The sequence below is a fragment of the Apodemus sylvaticus genome, chromosome 1, assembly GCF_947179515.1.
Source record: "Apodemus sylvaticus chromosome 1, mApoSyl1.1, whole genome shotgun sequence".
NCBI lineage: Eukaryota > Metazoa > Chordata > Mammalia > Rodentia > Muridae > Apodemus > Apodemus sylvaticus.
The window spans coordinates 184,317,909-184,333,093 of NC_067472.1; the positions used below are offsets into that span (position 1 = coordinate 184,317,909).

Consider the following 15,185-nt stretch of genomic DNA (forward strand, 5'->3'; position numbering starts at 1 on the left):
AGTCTAAAGAGGTGCGATTCATGTCACTTCCACCCTTAGGTAGACTTCCCTAGTCATCTGCTTGTTCCTGCCTCTTGGAACTGGTACCTGGCCCTTGGGAAAAGCTGTATCTACTGATATTTCTTTTTCTCTGCTCATTATGGTTCTTCATCCCTTTGTGATTCCCATACATATATTATCATATTATCATAATCTCAGGAAGGGTCAGAACAACTTATAGTCCAGATTCCCAATCTTCCCTCCCTGCACCCTCCCCAACCCTCAACCCCAGGCTGGATAATTGAGAATCCTGAAGAGATGGGCCCAGAGAGAGATCCAGGTTCTTATAAAGACTAAGCACTGTGACTCATGTACTTCTGTCCTTCTTGTGTTAGAGTGGCAGGCACATTCATCCAAGCAACTTGGGGAAGGAAGGGCTTATTCATCTTAAGCTTATAGTCCGTCCTGAAGGGACATCAAAGCAGGAACTCCATACAGGCACCTGGAGGCAGGAACTGAAGCAAATATTACAGAGGAACACTGCTTACTGGTTCTCCTGGTTCTCCATGGCTTGCTCTACCTGCTTTCCTTTTTTTTTTTTTTTTTTTTTTTTTTTTACTTATTTATTTATCATGTGTAAGTACACTGTAGCTGTCTTCAGACAGCCAGAAGAGGGAGAAGAGGGTATCAGATCTCTTTATGGATGGTTGTGAGCCACCATGTGGATGCTGGGATTTGAACTCATGACCTTTGGAAGAGCAGTCAGTGCTCTTACCCGCTGAGCCATCTCTCCAGCCCCTCTACCTGCTTTCTTAATACCACTCAGGACCACCTGTCCATAGTGGTCTGGGCCCCCCCACAGATAATTAATCAAGAAAAATGCCTCAGAGGGTTGCCTATAGGCCAGTCTTCTGGAAGCCTCAATTGAAGTTCCTCTTCTCAGGAAAATTCTAGCTTGTTGACAAAAATAACCAACCAGAGCCGGGTGGTGGTGGCGCACACCTATAATCCCAGCACTTGGGAGGCAGAGGCAGGCGGATTTCTGAGTTCGAGGCCAGCCTGGTCTACAGAGTGAGTGAGTTCCAGGACAGCCAGAGCTACACAGAGAAACCCTGTCTCAAAACAAAACAAAACAAAAACAACAACAACAAAAACAACCAGAACATAGAAGCCTAGAGTTCATAGTTGTCATCACCCCTACTTCTCCTAGTTCTTTGCTGTTTCGAGCTCCAACAGCAGTCTTGGCCTCCTTTCCACTGAATGTGTCTTGAATCATAAGGATATTTTCATGGGCTGGTAGCTGGAGATAGGGCCTAGGCAGCTAAGATCTCTTTCCGCCCCTCATCCTCTTCATGGTCTACAGTTCTTGCATTTCTTCCTACATTTAGTCTTCTGAGTCAGTCCCCATATCTAGCAGATTTAAGCCTCTTCCTGTCTGACTCCCTGGATTTGGGTGGGAAAACTGGGGTCAGAAGGGGTCATGGTGAGTGAGTCACCAGAACTCATCCTCTGATCCCCCACCCTTCCCTTTCAGGCTCTACTGACATAGTTCATCAAACAAAAATGTGTGAGCTGGGGTGAGGCAGAGAAGAGTATGTCTGAAGCCAAGCCCCAGCCAGAGAGGCCAGAATGATTATTGCAATGCTAAGCATATAAAAATGGGTTTACTCTTATGATAGTCTCAAAGATATATTTGGCTCCCTATGATTTGCCAGGACCCAGGGTCATGACCTACTTTGCTTGGGTTACTTGGCCAGTCCTGTCCGATAGCCATCATGCTAAGGAGGGCATTCACACAATCTACCCTCTCTGTGTTCTCAGAGTCCAAATTTGCATCTCTGACAAGAGCATTGCTTGGACCTCCAAACCCTGTCCACGCATTTCCAGAATTTTATCACTATAAATTATGCCTCTAACTTAAGAGCAGACATGTGTCTGGTTTTGGTAAATAATTGTGTAAATTTCCCTAACCCTGTGGGAAATCTTAAGGTGGAGTCCTAGGTGTGCTGTGTTAAGTGAACCACTGGGTTAGCAGCCTTGAGGAAGATTCCCACCCAGGAACAGTGGAGGTTTTATGTTCCCGTGCTGAGCACTTGTTCATACCAGGTGCTTTGCACCCTTGTTCTCTACAGCCCTGTAACCATTTACAGCCATCATTGCATAGACAAATATCTAAGATTCAGCGAATTTAAAGAACTGGTCCATGGTTACAATATATTGAGTCACAGAGACAGAGGTAGTTTTTTGTTTTGTTTTGGTTTTTTAAAACCCAGGCAGGTTTTTCCTTTTGAACTTGCAGAATATACTCTGCTAGAACTTAAGGCGGGATGACTGAATGTTTGGGATTTCACAGAGGGCACATCACACATATAGACACCGCTACTTACCAACAGACCATCTGGGTTCAATTGTGCAGGTATTCATTGGGCCCCTGCTGTGCCATAACTGTGGGCCAGAGTTTTCTGATCTGGGCAGGAAACTAGAAGTTCCATCCCCACCCTTCATCTGCAGCCCCAGCTGGGCTCACCCCAAGAGGCCAGAGGCTGTGCACATTCCTTGGACTCATTCCAGTGCTCATTGATGCTTCCCAGTCCTGAAAGGCCCGCCCTTTCTTCCACCACCACTCAGACACATGAACACACACTTCCCCAGGATCAGCCTTCATTGGTTCAGAATTACTCTCTCCTTTCTGGGCATTAGAACAAGGTCCTTCTTTGAGCCCGACCCTTGAGGCTATTCTGTCACGTCCCCTGGCAGTACCAGAGGAGAAGCTGCATCCCATTGCCCTGGGGTCCTGGCAGTACTCTGGGGGTGGGGGAAGGTTTAGACAAGGCTTCCCTCTGTCCTAGATGCCTCTGGCTACACTGTAATGCCTAAACAACAGCAATTGAGAAGTCTGGGTGGAGATGCAGGAGCAAGGAGAAAAACACCCATCACTGAGCCACATCTTGCACAGTGACTACATATAGACAGTTAATCCTTCACAAACACCTTTACCTAAATATGAGCAGCCCACATCTCAGCAACCCTGTACTTCTTTTACAGACAGCTGGAATGCAAGGCCTTTGACTTTGTCCTTAATATTACTTACTGTATTTCTTATCAAGAATGAAAGGTTGGAACTAAGTTCAAAAAAGAAAGATAACAAACAATTATGTGACTCCATACCAGTTGGAGGTAGAAGGATCGGGTAGAAAAGGCTTCCTGACTTAATGAAGAACTTGTGCCACTTCAGAATTTTGTTTTATTTTAAATTTTAAATATTGTGATGGTTGGAGGAACAGCTTTGTGGACATTGAGAGCTTGTTCAGATGAAGATAGATGAGGGAGGCAGTTTCCTGGCTTTGAGTGGCAGGTACAATATGAGGAGAGTCAAGACTGAAAGTATTGGCCCTGGAAGAAGGAAAGTTACAGTGAAGGCTGGAGGATGACTCGGTGATTGATCTCTGACTGCTTTTCCAGAGCCCAGGCCCATTCCCAGCACCCACATGTTGGCTCACAATTGTCTTGACTCCAGTACCTGGGGATCTGACACCCTCCTCTGGCCTCCACAGGCATTGCATGCACATGGAACTCAAACACACATGCAGGCCGACACCTAAACTAAAATGAAGGAACTCAGGGAGAAAGTTTCTTCCAGTTGTCGAGGCAAGACACGCAACTTAGGTCTCAGCTTTGTCACTTGCCAGTTCTGTCATTTCACCTTCCCAGGTCTTGCTTTGTATAGGGAAATAATGAAATGGTTAAGCTAAGGGTGGGAAGCACATACTTCGAATGCGCTCACTTAGCACGTGTCAGCCATCACCTGCTGGCTTTTGAGGCCTGCTGCTAGTTCTGCTACTCTAGGGCTGGGGCTGTGGTCATGAAGTGAGCTGATGGCTTTGGATGGATGTATTTCCTGGCACTTTAACAGGGCCTCTCTAAGAAAGCATCGGACAGAGACTTGCAGTCCAGGCCCCAGGAGTTCTCAGTTGTGTGATTCATTCCAGGAGCTACAGATTTAAGTAGAATTAGAAACTAATGTGAAATTCCATGCTAAAGAATTAAGACAAAAGGTACAGAGGAGCAGTTTGCAAGCACCTGTGTGTCCATTCTGGGGTTTTTTTTTTGTTTGTGTCTTTGTTTTTTTTCAAGACAGGGTTTCTTTGTGTAGCCCTGGCTGTCCTGGAACTCACTCTATAGACCAGACTGGCCGCAGAAATCCGCCTGCCTCTGCCTCCCAAGTGCTGCGATCAAAGGCGTGAGCTACCACTGCCCGGTTTATGTGTCCATTCTGCATTGTGGCTACAGACATATATGACTTTCTTTTTTCCCTAATCTTGAATGTGGGGCCTCATACATGTTAGCTGTATGTTCTTTATCACTGAGCTGGACCCCAGCACATGCCCCCTCTCATCCTTCTCCCCTCTCTTTTCTTTTGAGACATGCTCCTGCTGCCCTTGATCTTGCCCTGCAGCTCTTGCAGGCCTTGAACTTGCATAGGGATTAGAGGCCTGCACCTTTAGGCTGGCTGTACCTAGATTGCTGAGGTCTAATCTCATTCTGTTTCCTAGGCTGACTGGTTGGTCTATACCTTTACAATGTTTGTATATTGCTGAAAAGGAAACCACAGTAAAATACACTAACCACAATACTAATAACAAAAAGTAAAAACAGTATTTCCAGAGGACTGACCTTAAACTGAGTCTCACTTAGTTCCTAATAGCTGCACTAAGCAGGAATGATTCTGAGTTGCCTTGGTAGCATAGAGCTGAAGCTTAGTATAATAGGGCACTTAGGAAGCTGAGGTGAGGGAATTTAGATTTTGGTGCCAGCCTGAGCTACCTAGTGAGACTCTGCCTCAAAGAAAAGAAAAAACAATGTGGGGTTTACAGCTCACTTTTAAGAGCACATATGCTAAAATTGGAACCATATAAAGAAAATTAACATGAGTTTTTTGTGCAGAGATGATACTCATATTTATGACGTGTTCAGTATTGGTTTTGTGTATCATGTTAAAATAACCAAGCTAGGCTGGCAGGTGGCTCAGTTGGTAGAGACACTTGCAGGTGAGCCTGACATCTTAAGTTGGATTTTTGGGATCCACATGGTGTGTGAGGAGAATTGACTCTTACAAAGTTGTGACCTCCATGAGTGTACTGTGAGACATAGACACATGGACATACACATACACAACCAATCTTGGCCTGTTGGTTAAGGCTTGAAATAGCAGCTAGTTAGTCTACTGAGGTAAGAGGACCACCACACCATTGCCTCTGTGTATTACAGAATGAGTTCAAGGCTAGCCTGGACCACTTTTACTGAGGCCCTATTTTAAAATACAATGTAAAAAGAAGGCTGAGGGTATAGCTCAGTGGTAGAGTGTTTCTTGAACGCTCAATCCACAGTTCTAGGAGTGGAAAGGAAGACAGGACTAATACTTAGTATTTGGCTAGGAAAAAAGGTGATTGTAGCTGAATGGTTGAATTGCAGCCTTGCTGTGGGAGCTTGAATGAATACAGTGTAGTGAGCCCCAAGGAAGATGGGATGCTCCATTCGTGCTGAATCAGTGTCTGATGGTGGCAGGTGTTGGGAGGAGTGGCATAGAAATGAAGTTGCTGTTGTGCTGTGAGTTCTTGAATTTGAGCCTGGGTGCAGGCTGCCATAGTACACTTCAGTGTGGTTTGGGAAGATAAAGCCACCTATATGGACAGGACAGATTAGAGATGGCCACTGGGAGGCAGAGAACCAGTTTAAAAACTCCAACAACTGCTTATAGTGTTTTTGATTCCAGGCCATAATCCATTATTTTTAGCTTTTACTCATTCATTCATTCATTCATTCATTCGCTCAGTTAAAAGATGCTTATAAGCCATAGCAGTATAGAGGTCAGAAGACAGTTTTATAGGGAACTGGTTCTTTGCAGAGTGCACCTCCCAGAAATTAAATTCAGCTTCTCAGACTCATGAACAAGTGCCCTTCTTACCCGATGGGCCATCTCACCAGCCCACTTTACTTTTCTTATTAGCTTGTTAAGTCCCAACCAACACTGTGAATCAGGTACTATAATTTCCTCTCAAGTTTTACAGGTAGTTTTGGGAAAAGGTTTAAGGCCACCCTGGGCCTACGTAGCAATATTCTGCCCCCAAAAGCAAACAAAGAAATCAGTGCTCAGTGAGATTTAAAGTTACTTACCTAAAGTTTAACTGGTGAAGACTCTGTACCATCTTATGCCAGAACAGACTTGCATTCCAGCACCTTCTCCATTTAGGCAAGAGGCTGTTTGATGGGGAGAGGGAACTATTGATGGTGGCAGTAGGCATATTGATACAGCAAAGAAACAGGCCTTCACGTCGTAAGAGGACTTCCACATGACCGACTGGACTGGAGGTCACTGCAGGTGTTTGAGGACAGGGGTGACAGAACTAGCAAGAATGACTTTAGAAGTTCTTGCTCTCAGCTCTGTGAGGGATGTGATCAAGGGTAATGAATGGGAGAAGTAGAGACTAGAGATGAGGGAGAGACCACGGGCTTTGGAATTTTGATTTTTGTTCACTCATGCTCCTGATGTTCTTTCTTATTCCCGCTGTAGCCATCGTCAGCCAGTGGCAACAGGAGTCCAAAGAGAAGGTGGTGTCCCTCCTGCTGTCCCATCTGCCCCTGCTCCAGCCAGGCAACACAGAGGCCAAGTCCGAGTACATGAGACTGCTACAGAAAGTGCTGGCCTACTCCATCGAGAGCAATGCCTTCATTGAGGAGAGCCGCCAGCTCCTCTCCTATGCCCTCATCCACCCAGCCACCACGCTGGAGGACCGCAATGCGCTAGCCCTCTGGCTGAGCCACCTGGAAGAGCGGCTGGCTAGTGGTTTCCGCACCCGGCCAGAGCCCTCCTACCATTCCCGCCAGGGCTCAGATGAATGGGGTGGACCTGCAGAGCTGGCCCCTGGAGAGGCAGGGCCAGGCTGGCAGGACAAGCCACCCCGAGAAAACGGACATGTACCCTTCCACCCATCCAGCTCTGTGCCGCCGGCCATCAACAGTATTGGGAGCAATGCAAACACAGGTGAGGGACATCTTCCTAGATAGCCATATCTACTTGAAAGTAAACTGGGCTGTCTTCTCTTGCTCTGTGGCCTTGGCAAGTCACTTCTTGGCCTAAGATCTATGTGAGAGGCAGTGCAGAGATTGTGAACTGACCTTCTTAGAGCTAAATCTGAACCGTAGTTGTATCTTAGGAACTCACATTTGAGTTTGTTTAATTTTTTTCAAGGCAAGGTTTCTCTGTATAGCCCTGGCTATCCTGGAACTCTGTATATTGGACTGGCCTCAAACTCAGAGATCCACCAGCCTCAGCCTCCTGAGTGCTGGGATTAAAGCTGTGTACCGCTATGCCTGGCTTTATATTTAATTTTTATTTAATGTATATGGGTGTTTTTCTTCTAGGTGTTTCAGTTTATCATTTGTTTGATTGTTGCTCTTGGAGGCCAGAAGAGGGTATCAGATCCCCTGGAACTGGAGTTAATGATATGGACAGCTGTGAGCTGCCATGTGGCTGCTGGGAATTAAACCCAGGTCCTCTGATTTCAGAGTAGCCAGTGCTCTTAACCACTGAGCCATCTCTTCTGCTCTTGATTTGTTTCTAAATAAATTTGGTGTACAATTTTTTTGTTGTTTTTTTTTTGTTTTGTTTTTTGGATTTGGTTTTTTGAGACAGGGTTTCTCTGTATAGCCCTGGCTGTCCTGGAGCTCACTCTGTAGACCAGGCTAGCCTTGAACTCAGAAATCTGCCTGCCTCTGCCTCCCAGAGTGCTGGGATTACAGGCATGCACCACCACCGCCCGGCTGGTATACAAATTTTTAAAAAGTGAATTTCTAGCTTCTTAAAGTCCAGATATCTGGAGTTTCACAGCCTATATTCCTAGTAGCAGTTGAGAGAAAGCTGAGTTGCCATGCCTGTACATGAGGCCCCATGACCCTCTCAACCTTTTTATTTTTAATGTGTGGGTAGATATTTTGCAAGTTTGTCTGTACCACTTGCATTCATTGCCCACAGGGGCCAGAAGAGGGTGTTGAATCCCCTGGAATAATAGTGGCAGATAGGCCAGGTGTGGTGGTACCTCTTGGGAGGAGAAGCAGCCAGATCTTAGCCTGGTCTACAGAGTGGGTTCCAGGATAGCCAGGGCTTCACAAAGAAACCCGGTCTTGGGGGGAAAAAAGCAGGGTAAGGGGGTTTGGGGGGGATGGCAGATGGTTGTGAGCTATCATGTGGATTCTGGGAACTGAACCCTAATTTTCTGCAAGAGTAACAAGGACTCTTAACCACTGAAGTATCTGTCCAACACTCCCTGTCATAGGTTCTAACACGAGCAGTGTATCTGTAAATGTGATACTGCAGAGCATCAGTTGTTACAGCTGAGCATTGGGGCCATGTGCTCTTCGAAGCACCATTACAAACAGTCTCAGTTAAACCTCCTAGACCAGTAGGCCCACCTCACAGGTGAGGACTTAGAAGGCAAAGAACTGAAACCACGTAGTTGAGGTCTCACATAGAACAAACAGTAGAACTGGCAAGGTTCAAGCCTGCGCAGTCTGGGCCAGAGTCACCTCTGATGAGTGCTGCTCTGGCCAGCTCAGTCCAGAGGCTGGGTAAAATGAAGTGTAAGACACTGTGGCTTTTCTAAGTCACAGTGAGTAGCATGACCTGATTGAAGGTGAATGCTCGAAATTTAGCCTTAGGTCGTTGCCCCTTTCAGCAGGCTATGGTTAAAGTAGGCCAGGAAAGATGGGGCATTTCCAGGGAACTTTAGCTACTCTAATTACTTTGGATTTGTCTACTTCCTATGCTGGGTTTAGAGGCTATATTAATAATGGTTGTTATGACTGGGAAATATTGAGCACTTTGCTAGGAGCTAGTCTGAGTACTTCAGAACTGTAAACTCTAAAACTTGGCTTAGTCTTAGAAGTCATTTGCCCAAGATGATGTCAGAATTCAATCCAGGTAGTTTGGCTCTGAAGCTCAGAGTCTGAGCACCTATACTGCACTGCCTCTGCCTAAGAATGGCCAGGCAGTGGCCACCCCATACTTCAGTGCTCCCGGGCTCAGAACTCTAGTAGGCTTTTGGCTTTGCTTTTCCTTTTGGCAACACTGGGAGTAGAATTCAGAATCTTGACCATACTAGACAAGGCTGTACCACTGAGCTGCAGCCCTAGCACTCCAGTAGCTTTGAAAGACCAAAACTTTCACAGTGTTGGATAGGGTTCTGGAGCAAAAGAGAGAAAAAAGAAAGGATCATGCCATGTAGAGGGCACAGCATGATTGAAGGGCATGGTGGTCAGTGGGTAGCAGGTCTATAGATTCTGCGAGTGATCATATTAGTGCGTGCTAGGCTAACTTGCACCCAGAGATGACTGCACATGGACAAAAAGACAGACTCCTCCTATCCAAGAGCACTGATTTTAGAGGTAGTAAAGTTAGGATTTGAACTCATATCTTAGGGGCACAATTTAGGGCTTTGAAGGATAAAATGAAACATTTGGACATCAGACAGTTGCGGGAAGCAGGAAACAATTAAAATATTTTTGAGTAGGAAGCAAAGATTAGCCTGGGAGGGCAGGCAGGGTAAGTTTGGTGTACTGCCAAGGACAGACCAGGATTTCTTGGAGAGTACAAGGCCATGGATCTGTAGCCGACATTCCTGTTTTTATAATCCTCAGGCAGTGGCCAGCCTCCACCCCAGCACAGGCCAAGCAGGGTTCCTCAGGAACTGCATGGTCATTCTAGTTGGGGTAATTTCCTGCCCTCTCAGGCTCACCAGCCCACTTCTTGGCTCAGTAGGGAGAACGGAGGTGGCACACTAAGATAGGCACAAAGGCCTGTATTGTTGGTTTCCAGCCTTGGGGCCCAGAGTGCCATCTTCTTCCCAGAGGCCCCAAGTGGGGCAGAAGCCAGAGTCCACAGTGTCCAGACACTTGGAAGGAACCTTGAGCAGAGAACTCAATAGCAGAGTCTGACACTGGCTGTGTGTAGTGAGCCAGTCAGCATCCTCTCTCTTGGATAACTTTCTGGCTAGGAGCATCAATATTGTCACAGATAGTAATGGAAGGTGCTTTGGGACCTGTATCAGGGTGGCCTCCTGGGTAGGATGTCACTGGGCACTGACGGACCTCAGCCTCACCACCGGAACAAGGCCTGTACTCTTTCTCTGGCTCCTCTCTCTTCCCTGTGGGAATTGGGGCAAAGGAATTCAGCTTCCTGGGCCTTGTCCTCACCTAACCAGGCTTTTTGGCTTTCTCTTTTTCTCTCTAGGCTGCCACGGGAACTTCTGGATTCCCTGTGCTGAGCTCACAGGCCTTCTTAGCACTCATTTGTTGTTTATGAAACTCAGTTGGAAGGCTTCTGTGTGGTGTATACTGCCCTGAGCCTGAGGTGCAAAAATGATTAGGCCATGTTGCTGTTCTTCATAAACCCCCACACAGACCAGTACAAGAGACTGGCTGGCACAGAGAGGAACAAGTGTCTGGCTTCAGGGGCCAAAAGGAGGTGCTTGAGCAAGACCCAGAGGCAGAAGCAGCCCCCGGAAAGGAATGCTGAAGCAGTGATAGGACAGGGAAAGGCAGTGGCGAGGTCTGGCTGTTTACTGCCTTGCCTAGAGAACCAGCTTGGAGCCCTTTGCTTACCTGAGAAATGGAGTGGACAGACTGTGAAGTGGGGACAGGGTGTTGAATCACCCTGCATTACAGGCCTCTTAGGTAGTCAATTTGGATTCAGTCCAGGAAAAAATGGAGATGTGAGGTCTAGTCACAGAGATGTTAAAAAGCAGTCATTAGCTAGGAATGATGGTGTATATCCAAACACTATCAAAGACTGAATGAAGCAGGAGATCATGAGTTTGAGGTCAACCTGGGCTATGTAGTGAGTGCCAGGCCACAATAGCAACACCCTCTCTCAAGCTCACTCTCCCCCGAAAGTAACAAGGGACTCAGGGTACTTCCTTGGCTTATTTGTAAGTACTAAGGAAGCAGCTTCCCCAGGCCATCCCCCTGTGATTGCTGAGGATATGATAATGTAGTATGTAGGTCTCTGCTTCACAGCAGAGCAAAGGGGTTTAGTTAAATAAGCAAGAGAATCTAGCTTGTGACTGGTGTTAATAGAAAGATGGAGCCGGGCGGTGGTGGCGCACACCTGTAATCCCAGCACTCTGGTAGGCAGAGGCAGGCAGATTTCTGAGTTCGAGGCCAGCCTGGTCTATAGAGTGAGTTCCAAGACAGCCAGGGCTACACAGTGAAACCCTGTCTCGAAAAAAACCAAATCCAAAAAAAAAAAAAACAAAGAAGAAAAAAGAAAGAAAGATGGGAGAGTAACTGGAATGGAAGATTGGAGGGCATTGACTGGATGGAAGACTTAATGTAGGCCTTAGGAGGTAACAGTTAACTGAGACTTGAGACTGCCAGCGGCTAAGATTGGCGAGTTGAGAATGTGGGCTTGGATTCAGTGGTAGAGTATCGGTCTAGTATACAAGAGGCCCTGGGTTCTTTCTGTCTTCAGTAACAGAAAAGGGGATAGGAAGAAAGTAAAGAAATATAGTGTATGAGATGGCTCAGCAGTTAAGAGCACTGACTGCTTGTCCAAAGGTCCTGAGTTCAAATCCCAGCAACCACATCGTGGCTCACAACCATTTGTAATGAGATCCGATGTCCTCTTCTGGTGTGTCTGAGGACAACTACAGTGCACACTGTGTGTGTGTGTGTGTGTAATATTTTTAAAAAAAGGCAAGAGAGAAATATAGTGTAGTGGTATGTAAAGTGAAGTCTTTGTGTGTGGCTTTGGGTGAACTGCCTCAGGAAAGCCTTTGCTATGTTTGGGTTAATGAGCAGAGACTACGAAATTGTTTTGAGACTGTTTGAACCTTGAAGAGCTGTCTCCCTGGAAAGTCTGCACTTGGTCCTACATGAGATCTTGCAGCTGCACAAACCTTGGTCCTAAGACACTCCCAGCAAACCTAGGATTGTTACTTTTGATTATGAATTGCCATAATCAAAGATTTGTGTGGTTTGTCTGCATTCTCTGGCAGCAAGAGCAAGATAATGTTGGTAGTTGGAGCCTTTCCCAGCCCAGGTAGTTTTGTGTAATAATGGAGCGGAAGTACCTGGAGTGAGCTAGGTAGGGTGTCAGTCTTGTTTCCAAGAAGGCTGAATGCCTCTGCTCCTTCAGAACGTGAAGGCAGGGCATCTTGGCGCGCCTCTCTCACTGCGACGCCTGTGACCAACCTCAGCCACCACAGATCAGGTGCCAGTGGCCCTGGTGTGGACTTGAGGGAGCCAGGTGCAAGCATCTGCTGTCCAGGGGAAAGGGGGGTTGCATGTATTTTCAATCCCAGCTTAAAAGACAGAAGCACGGGAATATTTTGAGAGGCCCTTTCTCAAAAGAGAAGTGGGGTGGTTCCAGAGAAGTGAGGACGAGAATGCTCTTGAGCCAAGGACTGGACTGTAGATGAGAGATCAGAGTTAACTAGGGGCTAGGGCTTTCAGGTGTGTACAAGAGGTTGTATATTTGTCAGTGTGAAGGAAACCACCAGGATCTAAAAACAGGCTGAATTTCCACATTTGAAAGTTGTCTAGTTGAATGTGGCGGCACACGTCTGTAATTACAGCACACAGGGCACTGAGTTTGAGGTCAGCCTGGCTACAAAGTAAGAACCAATCTCAAGAAGCCCTGCCTCTAAAAACAGTCAGCATGGCTGCTGTAAGGCAGGGGCTGTAAGCACAAGAGTGAAGGGAGGAGTCGAGTGCAGCATGAAAATAGTTGCAGCCACAGCTGCTGAGGATTGGATGGGTGTAAGGAGTGGGCCAAGTTCACAGCCCCTGGGTCATGCTGGGAAGGTAGGTGTTCTGTAGGAGGTTGAGGAACACCTGTAGACAGTCCCCTTGAGGTCCCTTGGTTCCTTCCCCTTTGAGGATTATAAGATTTTTTTTCTATGCTCAGATTCTCCAACCTGACCTCTTGCTTTTCCTTCTCTGGCCAGGTCTCCCCTGCCAAATCCACCCTAGCCCACTGAAGCGCTCCATGTCACTCATCCCTACGAGCCCGCAGGCCCCTGGTGAGTGGCCGAGTCCAGAGGAGCTTGGGGCCCGGGCTGCTTTCACCACGCCCGACCACGCACCCCTCTCGCCACAGAGCAGTGTGGCCTCCTCTGGCAGTGAGCAGACGGAGGAGCAGGGCTCCAGCCGGAACACTTTCCAGGAGGATGGCAGCGGGATGAAAGGTGCATCCAGAGGACAGTGCCAGAAACCCTGCTCCGGGGCTTGGACTAGGCGGACAGAAAATTGCCTGTAGCTGCTACCTCAGGGAGGGGACAGGTTTGAAGATAATAGATAACCCTCACAGCCAACCAGAGCTCAGATAATTGGCAGATGAGATAAATCATGGAGCCCATCCTGGCAGCTCAATAGGTCAGGTATCCTGCTAGGGAAGGGTATCTAAAACGGCAGCTTCTGGCTCCAGCCCGCTGTAGTTTCTACTGGTGGCTCATGCTTGACTTTTGCCCACAACCTGCCTCTGGTCACCAGTATCCATTTCCTGACCTATCCTCCCTCCTTCTCCACAGATGTGCCCTCATGGCTCAAGAGCCTCCGCTTGCACAAGTATGCTGCTCTGTTCTCACAGATGAGCTACGAAGAGATGATGACCCTAACTGAGCAGCACCTAGAGTCGCAGGTAAATCTGAGAGACCATGGGGAGGTGGTGGCCAGCACAGCTGGGTGCTGTTCCTGTCATCAAGCCTCTCTGTCCCTGGTCTCTGTTGGGTTACCCTATGGACCTTACCTATCTTCAGCTTCCTGTCTCCTTCTGTCCTCATCACAGAATGTCACCAAAGGTGCCCGGCACAAGATAGCCCTGAGCATCCAGAAGCTGCGTGAGAGACAGAGCGTCCTAAAGTCCCTAGAGAAGGTGAGGGTCTGGTGTCCTCATCTTCAAGGCCCAGTGGTATGGGCAAGTAGAGGCTTTGGATCAATCTTGTTGGGAGTTGCAATCTGACCTCTGCTGGCCCCATCCACGGGCAGCTGGAGTCTAGAGACCTTGAGCAAGTTGTCGTCCAAAGGCTCACTTGCTGCTGCCTGAGATGCTCCTCCCACCCTCTTTCCCTGTCTTCCCTACCTGTACTGGTTGGTGATTCCAGAATGTCTCCATCCTTTGTCAGGAGACCTGAGTGGGTGAATTTGTGGATGAGTTGCAGATGTGTAAGGAATTTTTTTATGACTTTCTTTTCTACTCAATCCTAATCCGCTTCCATTTATCTTCCTTCTTTCTTTTCCTTGCTTTCTCCTTCTGGATTTTCCTTCTCCTTAACTGTCTTAGTCTGATAGTCTGCTGCTGCTTTGGAGGGAAAAGGGAGTCTGTGTGGCTGATGAGCCAGGTTGCTCTTATCTGCTCTGACTCTGTGCTAGGGCCTTGCATACTATGGAGGCTTCGCAGAGTCTCATCCCCTGGGCTCTTTGCCTGACCTAGCTCTATGTCCTCTTGTAGGATGTGCTGGAAGGTGGCAATCTGCGGAATGCTCTGCAGGAGCTGCAGCAGATCATCATCACTCCTATCAAGGCCTACAGTGTCCTTCAGGCCACCCCTGCTGCCAAGGATGGGGGTCGGGGGGAGCCGCTGCTGCCAGGTGCTGAGCCTCCCCTCACCCACCCTGGATCAGACAAGGGCACTGAGACCAAGGACCCTCCAGCTGCAGAGAACTATCCTCCTCCACCAGCTCCAGCCCCCTCTGATAGCAGTGAGCCAGCCCCAGCTCCCGTCGCCGACGGAGACATCCCCAGCCAGTTTACACGGGTGATGGGCAAAGGTGAGAGCAGTGTCTAGCCCAGAACCCTGAGTCAGAATGCCAGGTGAGCCCAGGCACCAGGGATCAGGTCCAGGTTAGAGAAGGGGAGCAGTGCTTCTTACTAAAGACTAGAGGTGAGCTTCATGAGTAGGTACTGATGGTACTAGCCAAGGAGGTGGGGCGCTTCTAGCCCATGTTTCTATCCCTCTGTACCTACCGGCTGGTACTGGGAAGGCTGCAATACAGCAGAGGGTATGTTGGGACTAAGCTCTGTGCTTTCCCATGTTCCTCAGTATGCACCCAGCTGCTGGTGTCCCGACCAGACGAGGAGAACATCACCAGTTACCTCCAGCTCATCGAAAAGTGCCTGACTCATGAGGTAGGACCTTTGCTAGGGCTCCCAAG

General features: G+C 47.9%; 1 protein-coding gene across 2 annotated transcripts in view; it reads left to right on the top strand.

The window, feature by feature from the left end:
• Samd4b (sterile alpha motif domain containing 4B) overlaps positions 1-15,185 on the top strand; it is a 39,376-nt gene that overhangs the window by 17,667 nt on the left and 6,524 nt on the right. Inside the window, exons 3-8 of one of the 2 annotated variants that reach the window (XM_052167607.1) lie at positions 6,551-7,021; positions 12,981-13,220; positions 13,563-13,672; positions 13,820-13,906; positions 14,483-14,801; positions 15,074-15,159. In XM_052167607.1, coding sequence (XP_052023567.1) covers positions 6,551-7,021; positions 12,981-13,220; positions 13,563-13,672; positions 13,820-13,906; positions 14,483-14,801; positions 15,074-15,159 — 1,313 coding nt within the window. The remainder of the gene's footprint in view (positions 1-6,550; positions 7,022-12,980; positions 13,221-13,562; positions 13,673-13,819; positions 13,907-14,482; positions 14,802-15,073; positions 15,160-15,185) is intronic. The other variant, XM_052167611.1, reaches the window with a different exon arrangement.